At 38.1% G+C, this 27,412-nt stretch overlaps 1 protein-coding gene across 10 annotated transcripts in view; it reads left to right on the top strand.

The window, feature by feature from the left end:
* The window catches only part of LOC137240910 (uncharacterized), a 190,587-nt gene that overhangs the window by 80,169 nt on the left and 83,006 nt on the right, over positions 1-27,412 (top strand). For all 10 annotated transcript variants that reach the window (XM_067767865.1, XM_067767864.1, XM_067767863.1 and 7 more), the window contains one exon: positions 1,029-1,192. In XM_067767865.1, the coding sequence (XP_067623966.1) occupies positions 1,029-1,192 (164 nt within the window). The remainder of the gene's footprint in view (positions 1-1,028; positions 1,193-27,412) is intronic.

Genomic DNA, 27,412 nt, shown 5'->3' with positions numbered 1-27,412 from the left:
TGCCTCGTTATCAACATGAGCTATAATCGTACTCAAGCCCAAAGGCTTGTTGGGTATATTCGATGCCATTTAAAACGAACGCAAATAACTGAGAGGTTAACTAGAGTTTAACCCTTCTTCAAACTTCAGTTACAGTAGACTGAAAAACTGCAGAATAAGTTTAAGCGTAGTTTAACTGCAAAACTGAGTTGAACTTCTACTGAAAAACCAGGCCTAAGAATGATTATGCGTCTGTTTTATGGGCTGCACATTTTGTTGCTATTTTGATGCTTGTTCCCAGATGAAGATCTTCGCTGTTTCGAATTTATGTCCATCAAGAGTAATTGAAAGAAGCTCGGATGTATGTAGCTATATCCCTAGAGAAAATTTGGAATTACAATCATACATGTTCTGTTTAAATATTCAGGAAAGAAAACTTGCCCAAAAATTGCGCTTCAAAGTCAGTCGATGGCACAACGTTGCCCTTAGTGAAATTTTCGCTGCAGATAGCTACTTTAGACTGAGTGGACAATGGAAATAATAAGTCGCCCTACAGCAAAAGTGTTCATCTCTTTCTGCTCAACTGATTTGGCTGCCAAAATTTCCAAGCACTTCTTCGCAAGGCGATTCCCAGAACATGAAATTGCTTTCCCTTGGGACTGCGTTGAGAACTGTCTTCACGCCTTGTATGCTTTCGCCGTTTCAAGAGCCTTCGATCTGCGAAATGTAAGGGACCATTGTAGGGGTTGGAGCTACAAGGTTATCTATCACTCTTCATATAGCAGCGTTTCGTAGCAGATTTACCGTAAATAGAGTTATACTGGTGTCGAGTTTTTTAAAAACCCGTTTTCGACATATCTGGGTGGTTTCTGTGTTGTTCAGTATTTCAAATCAAAGTATTAAACCATTTTGCATTTTATATATTTTATATTATTTTGAAAACTAAATTATATACCTTCCTTAAACTCAGTCAACTCAACTTGATCACTACTTTATTTAAAACATACACAATTTATATGTTTCTCTTTTTTTCTATTACTGACCTGCAGGTTTCCTTGTCGACAAATTTGGCAAATATAAACCGGTTGTTATAATGAGTCTCCTATTGAATGCGCTTTTCCATCATTCACTCTTATTTATACCGCAACAGGAAATTCCAGGTATTGTACCTTCGGCATTCGTTATGCGGCATCCTGATACTGGCGATATTGAGGTGAGTTCTTGAATACTTGAAAGTTGATTATACATTCCCTTTTACAAATACAAATAAAAAATAAAAGTTGATGTACGTGACGTATTATATTCTAAAGGCTTTTGTATAAATATTCGGGTGGTTCTTTTAAGTCATGTAAGCTATTTAGTTGAAACTCACTCTGCTAAATGGAAATATCAATAAAAACACTTAAGGGAAGGACTGTCATGTATGGAGCTGAGCGATAATCTTATCCCATTCGTAATATTCCAATAATCGGTTGTGAAAGATATGTAATGCAGAAAACAAAGATCAGCTTTAGAGGAATTTTCGAGAAATATCAAATAAATAACAGATCGGTAATCCTCACAGAAAGTTTCAATTTTCTTGTTGTCTACATGAGATAGCTATGACAATCAATATATATTGGAACGATTTTCCGTCATCCCTTGTCAAATTTAGTTTCGAGACAAACCGGTTTCGGCGTTGTGCCATCATCAGTGTCGATTTTCGTTCTCGAGAATATGCATCATTTATCCACCCTGTCGGAAAGTCAACAAAACCAAATAAGTCACGAATCTCATATCTGAACAAAACAGTGGGTACGACTGTGTGTGTGTGTGTTCGCTATGGAAACGTATTTCCCACACTTCAATCATCCCAAATTTTGGCTATAGGTTCCTTCGGTCAAGAGGAGGATTTTTCATATTTCAGAACTAAGAATTTAAAAATTTTTTTTTCAATTTTACGTACGCCACCGGGTGGTGCGAAAAATTTTGTATGTCTGCAAAAGTTACTCATACGCCATGTACGAATTTAGGTGCAGAACTTTTGTTTGGTCAAAACATTGAATTCACAAAAAGTTAAAGCGACTGTATTGAGTGATTTTAAAATTTTTATTAAATTTAAGCATTCCATTGTAAAAATAGCTGTCTATATGAGATGACAGACAAATTTCCAGGAATGCGCCCTTTTAAGCTTGTTCATCCGTTTTTTAATACCACAGACTCTACCCCTTCTACTACATTGGAACCATTGGTGTACACTTGTATCGCCTTGTGCGCCCTTTGTGGCAGCCTTGCGCCCACCATCCACCTCTATTGTGTCTTTAAGAGCCCCTTTGAAGCGCATATAGGTAATCGTATAGTCTATTCAACCTGCAATTGATAATGCCGTACTTCTATGGCCGTTGCAGTTGTTCTTTGCCCACAGTCTACAGGTGGACGTGGAGAATGGCATATAGTGCAGCAATCGGCGTTAGTTTTAGGAATTTAGTATTGCTATGCTTTGGTAGCCTCCATACCTCTTCTAATTATTTGAGGTAGGTTCCTTTTTTGTGTATATGTCCACCAAACAAGTACTCCATAGCATCCACGTACACCCCATTATTCTTTTACATACATAAAGTGACTTCAGGCCTTCTTCACTATTTTCTAGGCAATTGTTGCAAGATGTCGCAGTAAATTTTGGATTTGCCTGTGCTTGCATCTTACTGCGATATATGTATAGTAGAAGATAGACAAATCTTAAATTTCCCTATCCTAGGGCGTTGCATAGCTGCATATGTATGTGCATGTTAATGTGGAAGAGGAAAGCAGAATTTCGAAGTACACTCTCGTTTATGTAATGCAATTTAGATCGGCTTTTTGTACTAGGTTACTCTTTCATATCCAAACTGAACACCGATAAAACCAAACACTTCAACTATCGTAGGAGTACGGGTTCAAATCCCACTCCCGGGAGAAGAGGCTTTGGAGAGATTTACAAGGTATAATCGAAACAGCTCTCGCCTTGTCAATCCTGATGTCACGTTGTTTAAATTTTTCCCAAATTATTAAATAAATTATAAATTAAAAATTGCTTCAAATAAATGTTTTCATACATTTAAAGCAATAAGGGCAATCCCCGCTTCACTCATACAAAAAAACCAAAGTGTGTTTTGTATTTGAAGTGACCAAAACAACCTCTTTCCCTACAATGTCGAACCATAGCATATATCCAAAATTTTTTGAGGGTCCAAACCTTTTGAAACTGATAGTTTCCTTGGACACACGTTCAGTTCATTCAACTCATCATAAAACTTGTTGGTGAGTCAATGGGAAGGACTAAAAATATTGCAGAGAATCTTCTTCTCAAACACTCTAGTAACCATTTATCTGTGATTATGAGCCCTACATCTGATCAGGTATCACGAGTCGAAAGTAGTACATGTTGTTGTAATTCTGTGTTAAATTTCTAAAAAAACTCAGACGAAGTCCCCAACAGTTTCTTACACCACCTATTAGATAATTTCAGAATCAAACCACAATGCATTGAGTTTTCTGTTTTAGCCAATTTGGAGTCTTTTGTGTTATTATTCTGTGTCTTAGAAAAATTTGGCTTTCATTTGATTTAAAAAATTTCCATATACCTCAGAGAAAAATATACATATATACATACGTACATACATACGTACCACACATTTCTAACAAAAAGAAAACCTATCTCACGTAATTACTTTTGTACGTTCCATTGTACTTTTACATTCCCCCAACAAAGTCTGCGTGCTGACGAATATGAGTGCTTTCAAAAATTCCCTTTAATTACAACAATTTATGTGGTTGAGTGCTAAATAAGTGCCTATGCTTCATATCGGAAAGCTTCGATTTACAATGGACAAGTAGACTGTTTGCATTTGTGTACTTCAATACATAATAATGGTAAAGCATTTACGTTCATATATCCATAGATACCTATGGATATGGGTATTTAACCATGCATTCAATCGCACTAAATACTTAGTTGGCAACTACTAGTTGTACTGCTCGTATACACGTTTTGGTCAAACTGTGGACAAAGGACTTTTTCAATTTTTTCAGACTATTCCGGGTTTAGTCAGCAAATTTTTCGTGGCAAAATGGTAGCTTGTTATTTTATTACAATTCGTTTACAAATATATCTATACAAGTATACATAGATGTCCTGGTATCGGGTCCATTTTCTGCCGTGATAAGTAAAATCGTAGAAAGACCGTCGGCAATAGTAAGTAGGTGGGCATAGGAATGTCTCCTTAGGTTAAGTCAGGAGAAGAAGGAACTACTACTCTTCACAAGGAAGTACAAATCACACTCCTTTGCATTACCAAGGCCAGCAGTTAACTATATCAAGTAGCATCAAACACATATCTGGGACTAAGAAACGATTTTAAACTCAACTAAATGCGTGCATCGAGGAACGGGTATGGATGACCTCAATTGTTTTTTATGCCTGCAATGCAATATTCGGTAAGGAATGGGGTCTCAGACCATGGATGGTGCTTTGGCTGTAGAGGAAGATGTACGACCAGGGCTGACGTATGGCTGTATAGTGTAGTGGGAAGCTCTTAGTTAGAACAAAAACCTCAACAACCTATAGAATGCTCAGCGCACCGAGACTTGGCTAATCTCGATGCTGGAAGGATACTCAGAAAGGGCATGACAGTATCCTTATTTTACTTTGGACGGCATCTTTTAATACTGAAAAAGATAACTATCGCCGATAGCTGCAGGTTGTGGGCGTGTGTTAACGCTATCATTCCAAGTAGGAATGATTGAAAGAGGGGCACGGCTTCAGCAAATAACGGTAAACGTATCTACATTGATGGCCCAAAATGGACTCAGGTCTATGGGCTGTAATCTATTCGCATTCCCTAGAGATTTGTGCATTATTAAAAATGCCGTTTAGTGTATTTCAAGCAAAAGTCCTCGCAACTCGCAGGGCCTTCAAATTATTCGAGGTCCGGTACATAATAAATAATAGGGGCATGTAAGCAACTTATATCTGCGTTAACCGTCACTGTGGAAACATCCGTTCTTTGGGTTCTGGGACGTGAACCGAAGGAAATGACATGGCTGATGAGTCTACATGTAGTAGCTCAGCGGAAGGAGGTGAGGGTATAACAAGCTTCGAAGTAGGCGTATCCATGAGGAAAACCAAGGGGGGAAATTTGTATTTTTTAAGTGAACAAAGCCCATTAAAAGTGGAAGAGCACCACGGGCTGTTTGATTTCCAGAGCTACATGGTCAGGCTACAATGAAGGAATGACAAGGAATATACTGAGTAGATCTAAGGCAGAAACTCATAAGCTTATAAGAGGCCTGTACTGTTCATTGGACTTTAGGCACGCATGTGGAAAATATGTATATACCAGATAATGACCACTGCAAATTGTAAAGACGTAATTGCAAAAGAGAATGTTGAGAACTTTCTGTGCAAATTCTGCCGGCTGTGGCTAGAACACGTTTGAAATTCTTCGGGAAGCACCTTTTTGGAAGATGTGGATAATATGTGGGAAAAAGGAATGTCAAATATTTTTGATTTATAAACAACTCGGACTAGTTGTAGTAGGCACATAACCAATGTAGCAATCAGTACGTTCAAAATAGTTGTATGGGATCAAATCGGCTTTTCATTAGCTACTTCAGTGACCTGGGTCGCAGCCATTCCACACACACTTGTGTACATTTTTCTATAAAATGGATTTGAAAATACCTTTGGTAAATGAATTGTTGGTTGCTTTGTCTTTAGTGAAACAATGTTCATTTATAATTGTTGCTTTTATTGTTCGACATATGTACATCGATGCGAAATTGTTGGCTTTTTGTGAACAGCCTTATTGCACTGCAGAATTTTCAGCTTAACCAATGTTTTGTGTTCATAAACTTTTGTCGTTACTTTGATGTATCGGCATAATTGTTAACTGCTACTTACTTAGATATACATACATATGAGGCATTCCATATGAAAAGATAGGTCGACCTCTCCAATTTTCTTCAAATTCGGAAGGCATGTAGTATTTGACGTCTATAATAGTTTGTGAAAATATTTTTTTAAAATTTTGAATATTTTGGATTTTACTGACAGTTGAAAATTTTTGAAAGCTTTTATTTGAGTTAAAATATCTTTTAAACTATTAATTTTAGAAAAAAAAATCTTTTACTACAAAAAGTCTTTAAAATTATTGAAGTTTATAAAAAAAATTTATGTTCTCAAAACTTTGAAAAATAATATGATTGAAAAATAAAATAAAATTTTTTTCAGTGTAAAGTAATGAAGCATAGCACCGATTCTCTTTAAAAAAATCTGAAAGAAGCTTGAATATGTTCTTAACCTACCCTTCAAATTTAAAAGAATGTTTTTTTTTTGTTTTCGAGAAAAAAAATTTTAAAATTTTATGTTGAATAAATCTGCGATTTTTACGCACAGTAAGTTTGTGATAAAAAAATTTTTACACTATATAACACTTCGAAATGTCATAGATATTATGAAAATGTAGTCTATATTTTAAATTCGGCCAGATTTTATTACTTTAAAAATTTTACAATCGCTCTCATTACAAGTCGATACAACCTTACATTTAATTTCGTTGCTTGAAAAGTGTATAAAGCTGTGGAATGACCGTATGCCATTGATTCGAACAGCTGAAGCGAAACGATCCTTTAGGAAATCTTTTTCTTTTTGGTAATCAGCTTTGGAACAGAAGCCAAATTGCATTGTTTTAAATTCATTTTTGACAGTATTAAAAAATTCAATTGGGGTAGTAATTGGTGTGGAGTCAGGACGGCGTAAACTTTCTCGTCGAACAAATCCTTTAACAGTACCACCGATTCCATCACAAGCGATGTGGCAAAAATGTGCCATTCCGCTTTTATATTAAAATCCTGAAAGTGATACATTAAATTAATAATATTGTATTTATTTTTATATTGCGAAACTGTGCCATCTGAAAAGTAGTAAATTTTTTTAACATTGTCGTTATTATATTTTGATTTAAGCCAATTAATCATTTTCCTTTGAAATAAATAAGCAGCAGTGGTATCATGGATATTACACTCTGAGATGAGTACAAAGCTCTCAAAGGTGAATCTCTTATTCTTATCCTTTTCTGCGCGATAAACAACAAAGTGGTGAACTGTAACCTGATTGCTATTCCAGTGGTAATCCTGAATGGCGTTCTGTACCAGAAAAGTAAAATTTTCAGAGAAGTCACCAACTACTATTAATTCGCCTTTCTTTAATTGAAGTTTGAGTGCTTTGAAGAACTTGTTTTGGCTCTTGGCTATAAAATTGTGTGTTAAAAGTACTGATGCATCGCCTTTCAGCATTCCAATAAACGTATGAGTATCTTTATTCACTGTTTCTATAGAAGAACGGTCTGTGTTGGTCCATTGTAAAAATTCTAATATTTTTATATTATTTACTTCAAATACTTTTCCAAGTTCAATACTTATTCCTTCAAAACCTGAACAAGAATTACACTTTCTAAGTTGACAATTATGTTCGAATTTCTCACAAGTCATCTCACGTAAGACATCTTCGTATGTTTGAATAGAAATTTAGTTGGAGATATCTTTTAAAGCATCCATCATTATTTTGAAATTTCGATGAATTTTACAAACACATACTGTGTGAGTTCCAGCAGCATCGGCCAAAATACATTCCTTAGGACGTAGTTCGGCAAATTTACTGAATCCAACTTTTAAATCAGGATACATATTTTCAAATTCGACATAAGCTTCTTTCAGATTTCACAAGACCAATGGTTTCTGAATTTTTGACTTTTTTCCGTCCGTTTGTCTTACAGATACGCAATCGTTCTGCCCAGGCATAAGTCGACTAATATCATCTGACCTATAAAAATTTTGGACTACGGAAATATCATTTTCGAAAATCTTCCTTCCTGATATTTTTTGAGTTGGGTGGGAACCAAATCCAAACATATTTTGGGTTTTTTTCGCACGAGAAGCTAACTTATAAGTTGTATTAAATTCTTTTTGGAGTTTGTATGCTGTCCAACTTGGTGGAGAAATTGTCAACCAAAAAATCGTTTCTGAATAATTCGAAATGGTTTGAAACTTTTCCTTTACAGATAAAAGCATTTCCAAACCGTCATTTCCTCCTGTATACACTTCACTATCTTAATCAGAACTTATATTTGGTGATGGATTTACTTCGGAACCTGTTTTTACATTGGAAAATTTAGTTTCATTCAATGGACTTTTAATAATACTATTGCTAACCTCTTTAGATGGTACAGCATCTTTTAGTATTTTAATCCTGCAGCAAAAGCAGACATATTCCCCCAAATTGGGTAGTTTTTTTAATAGTTCTGGTGTGGATTTACCTACATTTTTTCAAATGGATTACAACAAAATTTTTTATTTGGCATTTTTGGGAATCAGAATATGTATATATGTACGATAGTTTGTAAGAAATACAGCGAGCAGCTTTGGAGAAGAACCTTTTCTTGTAAGAATCAAATAGCAAATGACTATGAAATGCAAACAATTTTCATGAGGTAATAAATAAAAGAAGTTCACAAAATTAATAACTACTGCCATAGAATAAACAAAAAATAACTGAAGTGCATGTTCCCGTTATTAATAAGTGGAATTCATTACAGATGGCGTTATTAAACAGCTGATTTTTTAAATTTTTTTGATTTACATTAGTTATAAAATGTGATGTTTGTCAAACTGCGGAGAATTTTAAACGCGTGTGTATGCATGTGTGTCGTAATTTTGATAGAATTACCCCGACTTCGCATTATATATTAATTAACGGCCTTATTCATAGAAAATAAAATAGGTTTGACCAATCTTTTTTATTTTCAATGAATAAGAAGGTAAATATATATGTAGAAAACATCTGTTAACAATATGGATGCCATTTCGAAGTGGTATATAGGAGCGTTGCCAAATGTCCCGTATTGGTCGGGACATCCCCTATTTTTCACATATTTTAAAATGTCCTGCCGGGAAATGCTATGCCCGGCATTTTCACAATATCAAAATTAATAAATTATAATCTGCTACGGAACATGGCCATATTTGCGGCTTCGATTGTATTCAGCTCATTAGCATATTACATGCAACTCTGTAAAGAAGAAAAATTCATCCCTACTGTGGTTCTGAATATTGTCAATGTTTGACATTTCGCACACCTAAATATTCATTTTGCATGGGGAAGTGTTGTGTTTTAAAATAACGTTTGGAAAGTGAATCCATAGAATATTGAATTCGCATTAAACACAGTAAATGTATTAGTTGTTAGCCTGTTTTATAAAAATATTTATTATAAATAAAAGAGTTTAAAAAGTTTAATTCTATCTAAAAATTATTTCACCGAATGTGCAATCCATACAAATATATAGGTGTTTCTTATTTTTCAAATGTCCCGGAAAATGTTTAAAATTCCGGCAATTTGGCTCAAATTTGAGGTTTGTCCCGAGAACCCGAAATAAAAATCTGGCAACCCTAGTATATAGTGTAAACATTTTTGTATCACAAACTTACTGTGCGTAAAAATCATAGATTTATTCAACATAGGTAGGTAGGTAGGTTGAAATGGCCGGTCCATGAGGACCTCACATAGACTGATTGAGTCCGTAGTGTTACCAGAAGTTTGTTTTAACGACCAAACTGAAAAACCCTATCAAAAACCAGGACCTATGTTATAAAATAACTCCGTCCTCTTGGCAAATACTAGAAGCTTCCTAGGACTTAAGCCACTTGCTGCTTCTAGATCTGACAGCTGTATCACTCCTAATAGCTGGAGTCTTAGCCTGGCAAGTGCAGGGCACGAGCACAGAACGTGCTCGATCGTTTCCTCCTCCAACCCGCACTTCCTACACCTGCTATCACTGACCAAGCCTAATTTAAAGGCATGTGACGCCAGAAGGCAGTGTCCAGTCAGAATACCCGTCATGAGTCTACAGTCCTCTCTTTTTAATGATAGAAGCAACTGTGTTAGTCTAAGGTTGTAAGACCTACACATAATCTTCGACACTTTACAGCCCCGCGCTTGAACCCACGCCTTTTCTGCTTGGTCGATCATGTGCACCTCTCGCCTTCGCTTAATCTCGCCCAATCTAATTGGGACGTCTACGGAGCAAGCTTCAAGGGATGCGCCCTTTTTAGCTAATTCGTCCGCTTTTTCATTCCCATCTATTCCCATATGCCCTGGGACCCAATATAGATGTATGCTTCTCCCTGTCCCGATTCTCTCCAGAGACTGCTTACACTCTAACACGCATTTAGATGCTGTGCTATGCGAGATTATTGCCTTAATTGCTGCTTGACTGTCAATATAAAAGTTAACACGGTTGCAGCTTAAGCTATTCTCTTCCAGGGTTTCTACTGCTTTGGTTACGGCTAATATTTCCGCTTGGAAAACGCTACAGTAATCCGGCAGCCTGTAGGATCTGCTTAATTCCGGATCAGCGCAGTATACCGCAGACCCTACTCCTTCCACTATTTTGGAACCATCGGTGTACACATGTATCGCCTCGTCCGCCATTTGCGCACCCTTGCGCCAACCGTCCACCTCTATTGTGGCCTTAAGATCTCCCTCAAAGTGCAGGTAGGGAATCATGTAGTCTGTTCGTCTTGTGACTGAGGACGCTATACTACTATGGCCATATGGTCGGCGCTCAAGCTGCCCCGAAGCATCGAGCCTGGTTGCGGTCGTTAACGCTTTGTTCTTTGCTACCAGGTCTACAGGTGGAATGTGCAGAATGGCATACAGTGCAGCCGTCGGGGTTGTTTTCAGGGCTCCCGTAATGCAAAGCATCGATAGTCTGCATACCCCCTCTAATTTTTTGAGGTATGTTGTTTTTTGTGTGGCTTTCCACCAAACAAGAACTCCATAGTATAGAATAGGGCTTACAATCGCTGTAAAAACCCAATGAGAAAGAGAGGGCGATAGGCCCCACGTACACCCCAGCATTCTTTTACATGCATAGAGTGCCGTTGAGGCCTTCTTGACCCTCTCCTCCACGTTGAGCTTCCATGACAGCTTACTGTCTAGGAGGATTCCTAGATATTTTGTGCAAGGTTTCTCCTGTAAGGTCACCGCTCCTAACTTAGGCCTGGTCCAATTTGGGACCTTGTACCTCTTTGTAAACAAGACCATATCCGTCTTCTCCGCATTGACTTTCAGCCCGACATTAGATGCCCAGGTATGAATATCCCGAAGCGCCCGATCCATCAAAGAACTAATCGTTGGAAGGCATTTTCCACTTATGACAATTGCAACGTCATCTGCGTAAGCCGTAAGTTTTACGGGTCCCTCATCGAATTGCCTGAGCAGTTGGTTGATGACCAGTGTCCACAGCAGAGGTGATAGCACCCCTCCCTGCGGCGTGCCCCTGTCCACTGATTTCGTGGCCTCGTACAACCCCCATTGTGATGTAATCTTCCTGCAATTTAACATGCAGCCGATCCATCTGATTAAGGCAGGATGTACTTTAATGTAATTAAGACCATCCATAATCGCCCATTTTGCAACATTATTGAAAGCCCCGGCAATGTCCAAGAAGACTCCTAGAGCATACTCCTTATATTCCAGGGATTTCTCTATGCTTATTACCACCCTATGCAATGCGGTGTCTACCGACTTGCCTTTGGTGTACGCATGCTGTGTTGTGGAGAGCAGCTTTTCATCCACGTTGGACTTTATGTACACATCTATCAGCCTCTCAAAGGTTTTGAGCAGAAATGATGTTAAGCTAATGGGTCTATAGTCTTTGGGATACACGTGACCGATCTTCCCCGCCTTTGGTAGAAAAGCTACACGAGCAGTTCTCCAAGAGTGCGGTACATGATTCAGTCTTATGCACCCATCGAATATTATTTGAAGCCATTCCACGACATTCAACATAAAATTTTCAAATTTTTTTTTTCTCGAAAACAAAAAAGAAGCCATTCTTTTAATTTTGAATGGTAGGTTAAGAACATATTCTAGTTTCTTTCAGATTTTTTTAAAGAGAATCGGTGCTATCCTTCATTACTTTACACTGAAAAAAAATTTTATTTTATTTTTCAATCATATTATTTTTCAAAATTTTGAGAATATAAAATTTTTTTTATAAACTTCAATAATTTTAAAGAATTTTTGTAGTAAAAGATTTTTTTCTAAAATTAATAGTTTAAAAGATATTTTAACTCAAAGAAAAGCTTTCAAAAATTTTCAACTGTCAATAAAATCCAAAATATTCAAAATTTTAAAAAAATATTTTCACACACTATTCTAGACGTCACATACTATATGTCTTCCGAATTTGAAGAAAATCGGAAAGGTCAACCTATCTTTTCATATGGAATGTCTCATATGTATGTATATTTGAGATATAGTATATACTTAAGTATAAACATATCTGTTTAAAATTGCTCACATATAGTTCGGCATGCATTTGGTCATGTATTTGTAAGCTCGAATAAAGCGTATAAATTCAATTTATTTGAAGTGCTTTGTTGCATTTGGGTTGTCGTGATTCCGAATATGTACGGCTGAATTGTTGCCCAAGCACACACAGGTGGTATGAGATGAAGTGCATTTTCACCCACAAAGTCATATGCATGAACGAGTGTAAAATTAAATGTCTATGTGTATTTGCGACTTGTAGGAAAGGCATGCCAATGATTATAATGCGCAATTTTGTTGTTATTGTTGTTGAAGCGATAAGGACACTTCCCGAAGATTTGAGGGGGTGTAATCGATGTTGATGGTCCATTGCTGAATATAGATCCGGTACGTTCCGGTAATAAGTATTATTAAGTTACTAGATCGAGCATCTTGGCAACGATTTAATATGACTATAATGAACCTTCTAGACCGTTTTGGTGGGTCTAAATTCCGAAGAAGCATGATTGGTGAGCCAATCTTCAAAGTTAATATATGCGCAAGCATTCCAGGTGGTTCTAAAGAGTTTAGAAATTCTATTGGACAATTCACAATTTGGTCTTCATCTGTAACTGTGTCGATCGATTTATAATTCGCCACTTCACCAGGAGTTTGGTTTTGAATGCGATCATTGATTTTGTTAACATGATCATTTTTGGGAGCTAAGATTGCTCGTTCGCATAGCCAAAAAACAAAAACATTTAAATTTAAAATTCTTAATTCTGAAATATGTAAAACTTTCGTCTTGATCGAAGGAACCTACAGCCAAAATTTGGTGATGATTGATGTATGAGAAACACGTTTTCATAGGGAACACACACAAAATTTGATTTTTATATATATATGTAGATAGATGTAGATAGACTGAAGCTATCAAATTTTTTTAACGGCGACAGATTACTATACGTCCAAAAGAAATAACAGCCAAAGTCAACAATGCAGTCAAACTTTAGGTGTTAAAATAACCTAAGTTTGTACGGCAGCCATAGTTCTGAAAAATCCCATATGTAGGGAAGGTGCCATGCCCCTTTTTTCCCCAATTCCACATTTTACTGGAGGTGTTAGGGTTTAAGGTCATATAGCTCCTTACCAACTTTCATTAATTCCATTTGCATGGGAGTTGCCACGCCCCCTTTTTCCGTATTCCACATTTTCATGGTGGTGTTAGGGATTGACCTCATATAATTCCTTACTGAATTTCAATGTTGTGGGATTTATACCTTCAGAGTTATGCAGTACCGAAGATTTCATTTGTATAGGGGGTGCCACGCCCCTTTTATAAATCCAAATTATTTTTAGCCTAAAACCTTTCCGTTGATCGAAGGAACCTATAGCCAAAATTTGGTGATGATTGAAGTGTGGGAAATACGTTTCCACAGGTAATACACACACAGAATTTTATTTTTATATATATAGATTTGCCATTTCATAGCCCAACCAGCCATGATCAGTTGCCAATAGTTAACAGCCAATATTATTTTTGCGAATTCAATTTGATTTTGTCTTTCATTTATTTTGCTATGTGTTTTTTATCATAAATTTGAACATAAGATATTGATTATTACGCAGCAAAAAATAAATAAATATTTATAAAAAAATTTTATTGACTGAATTTATTGTTATTTATTCGAAGTAAGTGTACTCGTATTCCTGTGATTTATGTAGTTGCGTGTTTATTTGCCTGAACGTTTGTCCTCTGAAATGCATTGAATCAGAAGTGGACGTTTTATGAACGCACAAAAAAAAATTTCGATTGTGTGCATCTAAAAAACGTGTAATATTTTCTGATTTGGTGATTCTCGTTTTTACTGCATCATTTTGTTTATATTTACGTTTTTTGAGCTAAAAAGTGCTAATGGTTGTGTCCATTAAATTACACAAATAAATAAATGCTTGATTAAAGTTTTATGTTTTTATCACTACACTGAAAGAAATGGTGCTAGTAAAATCAACAAATCGGTTCTGTTGTTCTTGACTTAACGGATATTCGATGAAATTGATCGAATTATGGTTAAGCGAGTTCTTTGTCAGGCGAACAAATTAGTTTAGTCATTACAACAGAAGAGAAATTGTCGCTCTTAAGTTAACAAAATTCTGTAAAATTGACTGATTCCTAATCAATCTAACTGATTTTTTTGTTAACACAACTCATCTCACTGGTAATTTCAACAGCGATCAACAGTCAATACATGAGCAAAAATCAAAGAGAATTTTACGCTCACTGCGCTCTCTACTTTGTACTTATGTTTGCTGTGTACGTATGTATGCACATTTTTACGTATGTATATGGCGGCCGCCGTGGTGTGATGGTAGCGTGCTCCGCCTACCACACCGAAGACCCTGGGTTCACACCCCTAAGCGGGGTCGCCCCTCGGCACTGTTCGGCAAGCACTCCGAGTGTATTTCTGCCATGAAAAGATCTCACTGAAAACTCATCTGCCTGGTAAATGCCGCAACATAGGTACTTTCGTACAAAGCTGTAGCAACAACTTTTTTTGTTCATTTGACTACTAAAACGGTCAATTACGAATCGAGGATTTGTGCGCAGTTGATTCAACATTTTGTTGCGATGGATAAAAATTGACAGAAATTTAAGTTGAATTGACTCGTATTTCGGTTGATTTTACCAGTCTTTTTCTTTCAGTGTATGTGACTGCTCTCAATTTATTGGTTGATTATATTTTGAAAAATGTTTTTAAAACTCATAACGTTACAAAAATTGATTTTCATAAGTGTTGAACTATTACTATGTACAGTTTTATCTTTAATTAATTTACTGCAATCCATTAAAAATATGAATAACAGCCGTTTTTCGAATATTAAATTCATATTTGGGAGAAATACTATTTGCAGTAGTGTACATTTATGAATCTATTTTAATATGTGTTGACGAAGCACATTTTTAAGTTTAAATAAATATAATACTAGCAGATCCGGCAGACGTTGCTCTGCCTTAGTTTTGGTCAATCTTTGATTTAATCTTTTAAGAACCATTCTAATAAGTACCCTAAAGAGTTAAATTTTCAAAGATTCTCCATTTGATTTAGTTAGTATAACTATTCTTTTGTAGTGCTTTTATAATAAGTAATGTCTTTCATCCACAAATTGACTTTGACAGTAAAATATCTTTTGGCAATTAGTCGGCTAAACGGTTGAACTGCCAATTATCCCCACGGCAATTCCAAACACAGTACAATACAAACATATACATATTTGTATTAGATTGCCTCACGATTCATAAACAAAAAATTAAATCGTATTCCCATTGGAATTACAACTAAATTGAAAATCTCTCAAACAAATTTTAAGATTTAATTGTTTATAAGTTTGGATATACAGAGGTTTGTCTTTGTGAGTCAATCAGGTTAGAACGGCTTACTGAATTTGTATGAAATTTTGCACCCAGATAGTCAGAAAAATGTGAAAAGAGTTACTTTTGAAGAATATTTTAATCGGTTTGTCACTTTATCACGCCGGAACGGATACACAGATTTGGATGAAATTTGACACAGAGATAGATAATAGTGTTATTTAGGGATATTTCTTATTATTTTGCAGCTTCTGTTAACTGAACTGTCGAATAAATAACTAAAATTTTTAATATGAAAAAATGTTCTTTATTTACAACTCCTTATTTCACAATAACAATACTCGCGTACTTCATTAATAGCGTGATAAAATCAAACTGATTCCTTATTACTCAGCTTGCGCTGCTTTTATACTCTCGGTTACTTCGTTCGCATATTTTTTCTAAGGTCTAGATAGCTGCTTATTTATTTCTCCTTTTTGTATCTGATATTCATGTTTGTCTTCTAGTTATATGCGTGTGTATGTGCGAGTAATAATTAATGCTCTTAGCTGCTGACTAAATATATATATGTGAAATATTCTCTTCGCTATTTACACGTGTGTGTGGTTGCTTACTTCGGTATTGTTGTATATTTATTTACTAGCAGCATGTGATGTGTAGAACCGCTAATATTCGCCACAATAGTGTGAAAGCATCTACGGGCTATATTTTTATTGAAAAAGAGTTCGATCGGGTCCTACATCCCTAGGAAACGGTAACTTTTCAATTACTTTTAGCTGTGAATATATTGGCTTTTAAGTCTTCGGGCCTTACAGAGTGTACAAATTTGGTAGATACTTAACCCTCTCCCCTTCTCTGGAATAGTATTTTTAAATTGTTCTGACTCTATATATGGTTGCCTTATTTATGTCAATCATATTTGGTATCTGGGTTATATATACCGAGTTTTAAGCAGCAGTGAACGGTGCCACAGTCTCCGCCCACAGATTACACTGTCACCACATGGGACTTATTGCTTATGAATCCTTACTGTAGAAGTTATTGTAGTAAAGTAAGCAGTGGCACATCCGGGATAATTTGCGATAACTTGGGGCCTATTTCGGGATCATTGCGCGCACATTTTAAAGAGCACATCGTAAATTTCTATGTATTTGTACTATAATTTATTTATTATTAATAGGTCTGGAAGCACTGCGACCTTTGTGCATATCTATTGTGCACGACCTTTCAGCCTAATTTTGTATCTGGAGGCTCTTGATGTATCTATGTACCTCTTCAGGCTTTTTACTCCATATCACATAGGGATTAAGAGTCCCACCACCTAGATGGGATAGTCTCTGCCTTCGCAGAGAATGTGAACCGGCGTTTCATCATCCAGCTCACAGAAACGACAAATTTGGGTATCAGATAGATTTAATTTACTTAGGTGATATCGTAGACCGCAGTGTCCCGTGTAGTATCCAGTAAGAGTTCTTAGGTCCTCCCTGCCTAGGTTAATGAGTTTGGCAGATACTTTCGTTGCCGTAAGTATAAACAGTTTGGCCTGCCTTTGCCCTGGGCAATAATTCCAGTGACGTCTGAATTGTTTAGTTTCCCAATTACTTATAGTTTCCCTGGTGTGTGCTTTTGTGTGTCCACAAAAGGGCTCTGGACCATAGAATGCTGATGTAGCACCCTGCTTTGCTAGGTAATCTGCATGTTCATTACCTTCATGTCCCTGATGTCCGGGAACCCATCGCAACAAAACCTTGCTTTTGGCTCCCAGGGCATTAAGGATTTCAGTGCATTCATCCACTAGCTTAGATGTAACTGTGTAGGATTGCAAGGCACTCAGTGCCGCCTGGCTTTCCGACATAATGTAGATGCTCTTCGATGTTGAGCCTCTCCGCAGACATTCTCTACCACATACCTCTATTGCATGAACTTCTGCCTGAAATATGGTGGGGTAACATCCCATTGGTATCGATTTATTGAAGTTTGGCCCATAGATGCCAGCTCCCGTTTTCCGTCATCGAATTTCGATTCATCCGTGTACCAGACCTCTGAGTCTAGGTCGTTATAAGGATCCCCTATTGCTCAGTGGGTCCTGTCCAAAACGGACACTTCAAAGTTCCGTGAGATTCTGAGCTTAGGGGACATTATATCACGCAGTTGTAATGAGTGAATTTTCTTATTACTTTCTTATGCTCTATAATATTTCCTTCCTTCAACTCAGAAACATTTGGAAGCCTTAGTGCACCTAGTGTTGCCCCTTTTTCTATCAGAATGTTGTTGTTGTTGTAGCAGTGCTTCGCCCCACCTAACAGCCGCGACCGATCACAAATTGTCATCAATATCCTCTAACGGGAGTCCAAGGAAACTTGCTGTTTCAACAGGGGTGGACAATAATGAAAGGAGAGGTAGAGGCGTTGGTTCCACATTACAATTAAAGAGATGGTTGGTGTCATGTGGGGACACATTGCAAGCGGGGCATACATTTTGTATGGCGGGGTTGATTCTGGATAGGTAAGAGTTTAACCTGTTACAGTATCCAGAACGAAGTTGAGCGAGAGTGACACGCGTTTCCCTGGGGAGTATGCGTTCCTCTTCTACAAGTTTTGGGTACTTTTCTTTGAGTACTGGATTCACCGGGCATAAGGTCCGACGCCTGTTTGTGGAGTTCACCAAGGACCTGTTTGTGTTTTTTTGCTTCATACGGCTGGGTTCTCAGGTGCCGTATTTCCTCAAAATGCTTACGGAGATGACTCCTTAAGCCCCTAGGCGGTGTTGGCTCATCAACCAGATGTCTGTTTGGATGCCCAGGTTTCTGGGTATTCAACAGGAACTGTTTGGTTAGCATCTCATTTCTCTCCTTGATGGGGAGTATTCTCGCCTCATTATGTAGGTGGTGTTCTGGGGACATAAGAAGACAGCCCGTGGCGATTCTGAGAGCAGTATTTTGGCAGGACTGTAGCTTCTTCCAGTGAGTAATTTTAAGGCTTGGCGACCATATGGGTGACGCGTAGCACGTAAACGGCTGGCCAATTTCTTTGTATGTAGTAATGAGCGTTTCTTTATCTTTTCCTCAGGTACTACCAGCAAGGGATTTGAGGATTTTATTACGGTTCTAGATTTTCGGAACAATTGCGGCTGCGTGCTCACCAAAATGTAGATCCTCATCAAAAGTCACACCCAAGATTTTGGGGTGTAGGACAGTCGGTAGCGTAGTGCCATCGACGTGGATGTTCAAAATGGTCGACATTTGGGACGTCCATGTTGTAAATAAGGTCGCGAAGGATTTAGTCGGTGATAATGCCAGGTTTCGCGATGCGAAAAAACTGGAGAGATCAGGGAGGTAGCCGTTTATTCTGTTGCAGAGCTCATCGATCTGTGGGCCTGGGCCTGTGGCCATTATTGTGCAGTCATCGGCGTATGAAACGATAGTGACTCCTTCTGGTGGTGAAGGTAGCTTAGATATGTAGAAATTAAACAAAAGTAGGGAAAGGACACCACCCTGTGGCACCCCTTGTTTAATTATTTTTGGTTTTGATGTTTCGTTTCTAAATTGCATCTATGCCTGCCGACCACCCAGATAATTTGCGGTCCACCTTTTAAGACATGGGGGATGGGTAGATCCTTCCGGGTCTTGCAGTAACGTGCCATGGTTGACCGTATCAAAAGCTTTTGGTAGGTCTAGCGCTACGAGTACTGTTCTATGGGGGGGTTTTGATTTAAACCGCAATTTATCTGGGTGCTGATGGCATTTAGCGCGGTGGTGGTGCTATGGAGTTTTCTGAAGCCATGCTTATGACAGGCTAGCTGCAAATTTGCTTGGAAGTAGGGGAGCAAAATGGCTTCAAGCGTCTTTGCTACTGGCGATAGGAGAGATATCGGACGATATGACTCTCCTATGTTAGCTGGTTTTCCAGGCTTTAGTAGCGGGAGCACCTTGGACATTTTCCATTTTTCGGGTATGACAAAGGTGGAAAGAGACAGGTTGAAGACATGTGCTAAATATTTGAAACCCTCTTTCCCTAGGCTTTTAAGCATCGGCATGGCTATGCCGTCTGGGCCCACTGCTTTGGATGGTTTAGCGTGACCAATGGCATCTTCAACCTCTCTGGCGGTGATGGTAATTGGTGACACGCTGAATTTATGTTTATGTGCGTGTCTGTTGGCCCTCCGTCTATCTTTGTCGACCGTAGAATGCATTACATATTGACGGCAGAAAGCGCTCGCCCATTTTTTCGAATCCAACAGCACTTTATCGCCGAAGGCGATGGAAACTTTGTCATTGTGCTTAGACGGATTCGATAGGGACTTTACGGTGGACCAAAGTTTACCCACACCGGCAGAGAGGTTACAACCTCTTAGTTGCTCCTCCCATTTCGCCCGCTTGTGTTCATCCACAAGCAATCTGATACGTTGTTTTATATCCCTTATTTGGGGGTCGCCTGGGTCACGCTGTCTTATAAGGTCACGTTCTCTCGCTAAATTTGCGGCCTCCGCCGGGAAGTGAGGCCGAATTTTGGGAATTCTCCCGGCGGGAGTGAAACGTGCCGAGGCGGATTCAATGACCCCTTGGCGGGCATCAGTCGGAATAGGGAGGGCAGCAAAGAGGTTGTCTATAAAAGATTTTTATTCGCACCACTTTTCTTTTTTAAAGTTTATGAAAGTGTGTTTTTCTGTCAGGATGAAGTCGGCGGTACGGTCGAACGAAATAAGAATAGGCAGGTGGTCGGATGCCAATGTTACCATCGGCTGCCATTTGACGCAATTTACGAGTTCTGCTCTCACGATTGAGATATCCGGTGAACTGTGACAGCTTCCTACCATACGTGTGGGGGCGTCTCCGTTTATTGTGCAGAACGTCGTTTCTTCAATTTGATCCGCCAACAACTCACCCCTACTGTCCGCTCGCAAGTTTGAATGCCATAGATCGTGATGGGCATTAAAGTCGCCTAAGATAATGCGATTGTTACCAGTGAGTAAGGCGCTAATATTAGCGCGGTATCCACTGGGGCAACAGGTGGCAGGAGGGTTGTAGATATTGATAATTTCTAGTTTTGCATCGCCTGACCGGACAGATAGGCCTTGACGTTCTAAGACATTGTCCCTGCGGTCGATGCCAGGATCAAATATATGATATTGCACAGAGTGGTGTATGATAAACGCGAGGCCGCCTCCATTTCCGCTCATGCGATCTTTTCTGTGGACATTATACCCAGAACAGGTTTGCAGTGCAGATCTTGCTGTGAGTTTAGTCTCTTGAATCGCAGCAATGCGGATGTTGTGCCACTTCATTAAATCGACTATCTCCGTGATCTTCCCAGTTAGTCCATTACAGTTTAACTGCAGAATTCTGAAGTGCATAGGGGGAGAAGTCGCCACTCTGGGAGTAAGTGACGGGTGACTACGCATGGGTTGAGGAAGGCCAGGACGCAACTGCTGTTGCGGCCCTGGGACTAGGCGTCCTTGGGCAAGCATTGGGGTGCCCGGTAGATTAGGGTTTGCGACCTGGTAACATGGCGCAAAGAAACCCATCGGGAGGTTGCCGTCGCGGAGACCAGAATATCTAGGAAAGTGGCACCGCCCAAGGCAATAGCTGCATCTGACGGATGTCGCAAACATATATATTCTGTGCTAGCAAACGGGGTTAGGGACTAAGAGTCTGTTTCCCTGACCTGCACGATAGCTGCCGGAAAAGAGGGGGGGGGGGGGGAAGACGGGGCAGGGGCTGGTGCTCAGCATTGCTACCGACTCTACTACGAAGGTAGTCGGTATGAGTGGTAGCAGCTGTTTGAGTTGTTGGCGCCGTGAGGCGCGAGCAGCAGCGGGTACTTGTTGTGGCTTGCTGAGCAGCGGGGCTGCTGGAAGGATCTGGGGGCGCAAAGGCGTAGACTACGAGACGACCTTGGACGTGAACAGCAAGGAGCCACAAAAGATTTATAAAAGTTACGTGGACGTCGGGTTTTGGGATCAAGCCCAGAACAACCTGTCCGATACAACCATCCCTTACACGAGACACGCTGAACAGAGTAAGACCGCCCTCAAAAGATTCTTTTTCGGCAGATGCAGCAAGGAGACGGACCCGGACTGGATTCGATACCTTTCCGGAGCAAGAGAATATGGAGCAGTCCCGCTGCAAGGAGCTGCTGGGAGGATGACAATTTGTGGGAGGGACGCAACAAATTAAATGGGGTTACACTGAAATGACAGTCCTTGGTCGGGAAAAATCCCGACAGGCTCCGGTACATAGAACCGACTGCCTTGGGAAGCATCTCTATAAGAATAGGGAAGGGAGGTATTCCCACTAAAGCACTAAGTGCGTCAGCAGGGGCGGTTCTCATCGCACCCGTTATGCCAGCGCAAACTAATCAATGCAGTTTGCTCAGATTAGCCGTTGCCTTTCTTTGCGTGGCCTTCTGCCAGCAAACTAGAGAAGCATAAGTGACTATTGGCCTTACGACAGTATTAAATGTCCAATATAACATTTTTGGACAAATCCCCCATGTTTTGCCGTAGAGACGAGTACAGGCGAAGAAAGTTGCCTTGTTGAGGATAGCATCCAAATGAGCATTCCACGTGAGGGTGCTATCCAGTGTGACCCCAAGATATTTAGCCTCCATTGAGAATTGTATTTTTGTATCACCCAGTATTTGTACTATTTCGGGACCACTTTCAAATCATTTCGATCTTGTTTTCGGGATAGTTTGGTTTGTGTTGAGGAGTGTTTCAAGATAATTGCAAGACTTTTTTTTGGGAATTTTACGGAATCAATTTGAAACAATTACAGAGCTTTTTCAGGAAAATAGCTGTGGCAGTTTTTATCAAATTTTGACTTTTAAATTGTACTTTCATTATTTTGAAAAAAGTTCCCAAAAAAATATCCACAAATTTTGTAACTGCAATTATGCATACCAATCTAAAAAAGGGTTTCGAACAAATTTGATATAGAAAATTTTGAAGTTTTTTTAGTTTCTGAGTTTTATGCATTTTTTTGAGTACACAATTCTGTACCCTGCAAAATTTTTGTATAAGTTAGTGGTCTCTCGAAATTCATAGAAATTTGTCTTAAAATATCAAACATAAAACAAAAAAGTTTATTAATAGTGTTATTTTTCCTTCTTGCAATTATTGAAAAATGTTTAAAGTTTTTAACGAAAAAGTTTAGAGCAGTCCCTAGAGAGATAATTTCCCCCATATCAACTTGGCTACCATCATTTTTAGTAAGAAATTGAATTTAAAAAGCCCCAAGGTATGAAACTTCCGGAACCTCTAACTGATTAAGGTCTATCCTGCACATCTTAACAGGTTGCCTGTCCCATGTATCGTATATGATTCATGTTAGCAATTTTGTACCGTGTCCAATACGCTCGTGTATCACATATGAGGAACCTTAGATATATCTTACACTCTGTAAATTACTTAACCGTGGTGAGTAAATTCTGTTTTTCGTATGGGACGCGGCTGTATAGACTTTTTAAATCGTAAACTTAATAAATACTTTAAAACACTTAGGTGATTTTCGAATATTTCCTCAAAATTCGTCAACTTTTTTGTTGTTTTTTTTGTATATATATTTTTACTATTATCTTTAAAAAACTTATATCTTTAATATTTGTTCCAACGTAATAACGAATCTTGAAAAAAAATCGTTGAGCGTGGAGCACTTCACGGATATAGTTGTATGGGACAGGGTACTTGTTAATACTCAGCATAAAATGGATACTGATAATTTGTTAGATGGTCCTTATACTCTAGTATGTATGTGGGACCTTAGTTTGCTAAGCAACATATCTGTGGCCATAAACAATAATCGCCTAAGTCATATCCTTTAACATTGTACTTGGGCGATTATTGCCATGCAAAAAATGCTATTATTCTAGGATGAATCCGGGATGAGCCGCAAAGGAATACGCGACTATAGGCAGTTCTGATCTCTTTATATTTTCTGATCTCTTTTGTTTGGGCATGTCGCATGGAGAGACCAACTGTACCTATTTATGCCTGAACGGGTACTGTCGAAGAGATACTTTGTGTACTGTTCTACACTTCCAGTTTATACCACTTTGGGTACTGTTCGACACGCCCTCTTTCTACCCCTACGGATATGGTCGGATAGATCCTTTTTCCACTCTCCGTTATTCCCTTACGGTTACTGTTTCATCGCGTCCTCTTTGTACCCCTGTGGATACTGTCGGACAGATATTCTTTGTCCTTATGGATATTTTAAACTCCAATACAATATTCTTGATTTTTTTTCGTATTAGTGTTGTAGAATAACAAAAACAAAACAAATAGTACTATACTCGAACATATGGTCCTAGTATTTTAAGTTCGGTATATAACTCCGCATTTTTCTTAAATAATTCTATTCAATCACATTTATTTTATTATAAACTAGCAGACCTTGCAGACATTGTTCTGCCCTAAATTCGGTCTCTCTGCATACATTTTAGTAAGCTTTTTCCGTCTAATTCTGCTCTCCCTCTTCACTTTTTCTTAATGCTTTTATTCATCTCTATCTTCGTATCACTCTATCTCTTTCTCAGTCTCCTTCTCCTTCCCTCTCCTTCTCCTTCTTTTCTCTCAATTTCTTGTCATTCTTCTGCATCCCTCATTGCCAGTTCAAGAGGGTTGTATCTATTTTGTTCCAGTCCCATTCCAAGTCCCAGTCCCACTCCGAATCTCAGTCCCAGTCCTAGTCCTAATCCCAGTCCCAGTCCGCCTCTGGTCTACTTCCCGGAAAAAAGGATCGTAAATATTAATATAGCAAATTTATATACCACATTTCGGGCAAATCGAATAGTACGTATGTAAATAGATATGTGTGTATTATTAATTCATGTCTTTTTATCAGCTTCGCATGCATATTTATCAGTATTGAAACGTTGATACGACTAAATCGAATATCACAATGAAAATTACTTTAATGCTCTCAGCAACAGCTTTCATTTGATATCCATATTGCACAGACATTCTAGGGGTATCCGGGTCCACGTTCTAGTCTATATCTCGAGACCATATTTACCAATAGGTATGAAAAACCCTGTACTAAAGCACACATAAACAGCTTCAATTTGATACACATTTTGTAAAACCACATCCTAGTGTTACCCTGATCCACGTTTTGGCCTATATCTCAAGACCCTAGTCACCAATAGGTATGATAATCCCTGTACTAAAGCACTCATCAACAGCTTCAATTTGATGCTCATAATGTAAAAACACATCCTAGTGTTACCCTGATCCACGTTTTGGCCTATATCTCAAGACCCTAGTCACCAATAGGTATGATAATCCCTGTACTAAAGCACTCATCAACAGCTTCAATTTGATGCTCATAATGTAAAAACACATCCTAGTGTTACCCTGATCCACGTTTTGGCCTATATCTCGAGACCCTAGCCACCAAGAGGTATGAAACTTACCCTGTACTAAAGCACACATCAACAGCTTTCATTTGTTATCCATATTGTATAAACACATTCTAGGGGTACCCAGGTCCACGTTTTGGTCTATATCTCGAGACCCTAGTCACCCAGGCGTACGAAAAATTCCCCGTATCAAAGTACTCATAAACAGCTCCATTTGATAGCCGTATTGTACAAACACATCCCAGGATTACCTTAGCATAAAAAATATATTGAAGAATTAAATTTCCTTAGTGCACAAATATTAGCATATACATGCAAAAATACCAAAAAATTTACCTTTTGTTTAAGAATTTTAAGGAAATGTTCAATATTTTTACGAAACAGTATTTTTCAAGAAAAGTTTCCATTCTTAACCATTTATGTTGCATTAACTTGGCAACAACGCATAAATATGTATGTACATACATATGTCAAGCTGATATAATATGAAAACACATACATACATCCATACATATAAATGTACTCCCGAAGTTAAATAACGCAGCGAATGCTATGTGTCGCCTCACTCAGAAGCAATTTGCGCTCACAGTTGACAACGAACAACCACACACACGCATTTTTTGGTAAAAATGTTACTTTTGTTTAAACAATTTGGCTGATATAAGAAAGGAATCAAGTATTTTTTTTGATGCAGAACGAAGGTAAATATTTCAAAGCTTTACTGAAAAGTAGAATTTTTTAAATCCATCCATCCGTTTATGAGTTATAGCTGTGTAAACAAAAATTTTATGATTTTTACTACATTTTGGCAATTTGCCACGCCCCTATAATATATAACTTCAAATTATATTAACTGTACCACCTCACGTAGCTAAGCTTTAAAATGCAAAAAAGCGTTTAAAATCGGAGCATTCTGTGTGAAATTATGTGCGTACATGGCATTTAGCGACTTTATTTTATAAGATTTATAGATAGATTTCAAACTGACTCATTTGTCAAACAAACCCAAAACGGACTAGAGGCGATCAATTATACCCCAATGTAGGCAAAAGAGATCAATCGCAGACCGCTCTAATTAGGGATTAATCGCACGATTATTTGCAGGGTGCTTATGACCACCGGCATATAACTTGTGTATACATTATTATACATATTTATTACATTTGTATATCAGAAATATACATATGTATTATTTTATTACCTTGAGTGCTGAAATTCATTTTACTCATCCAATTAAAGTTTAGCTTACGTATGCAAACATGTTGTCAAGCTAAAGCAAATAAAGAGTTAACTTTCAGTTTACAGATGACTCCTAACAGCAATTTATCGAGTTTAGAGTAAATATTGAATTAAGTACAAGCAAATATTGCTGAGTTCGTAGCTAACTGTATTTTGTAAAATTACAAGGTTTTCACAACAAATTATATTGTTTTGCTTTGTTTTTGCCTTGGAGTAATTTAACGTTTGAATAGTCTAACAAGAGGTTAATGACATTTTGTGGCTATGATATACATCGTCTAGATATTACATAATACATACGTACACACTTATATAAAATCCAGTGTATTTTTAGGGGATAACATATATTACAGACTTTAGGATATACAGTTGCGGTCAAAATCTTAGTAGGGCTTATGGCTCATTTATTTTAAGTGTCCAAGTTTTTCTCATCACTACAGTTTTTCGGTACTCACATTAAAATACATTAGACAGAGGGATTGGCGTCAAAGTATGCGATCACTACTCAAAAATGTCGCTATTGTAATTCGGAGGGAAATACTTTTCGTTTGATATCCATATCGGCATATGCCATGCATTTTTTTTAATTTCGAATAGGTGGCAACCCTAAATGGCAGCCCTACTCGAAAATGTCCCTATTGTAATGCGAAGTGAAATACATTTCGTTTGATACCCATATCGGCTATCTCATGCAATTTTTTTTAAATTTCGAATAGGTGGCAACCTTGTGAAACATTCTGAGTAGCAACACCTAGGTAGAAAGTCTTAGAGGGTGATACGTTATTTCTGCGCAAAATTTCATTTAAATCGGTTGAGCCGTTCCCGAGATCGTTCGGCTATACAAACAAACAAGAATTGCTCGTTTAAATTTATAAGATTTTAAATTTAAAATTTTAGTTGCAACGGCTCTGCCATCGTGAGCCTTAGGTATTCTCTCTTCAAAAATATGAGCCATTTTGGGAGTCCTATATCGCAGGCTTTGCATATGATCTTAGATATTTTGCAGCCCAGCGCTTCTGTCCACGCATTTTCTGCTTGATGAATCATATGCAACTCTTGCCTCCTTTGAGAAAAAGACTGAGACGTCTATCGTCGATTCGGCGAGTGCTCTACACTTCTTTGCCAACTCATCGG

This window comes from Eurosta solidaginis, chromosome 2 (assembly GCF_040869045.1).
Source record: "Eurosta solidaginis isolate ZX-2024a chromosome 2, ASM4086904v1, whole genome shotgun sequence".
Taxonomy (NCBI): Eukaryota; Metazoa; Arthropoda; class Insecta; order Diptera; family Tephritidae; genus Eurosta; species Eurosta solidaginis.
The sequence above is the reverse complement of the archived record's forward strand: the minus strand, read 5'-3'. Positions and strand labels throughout refer to the sequence as shown.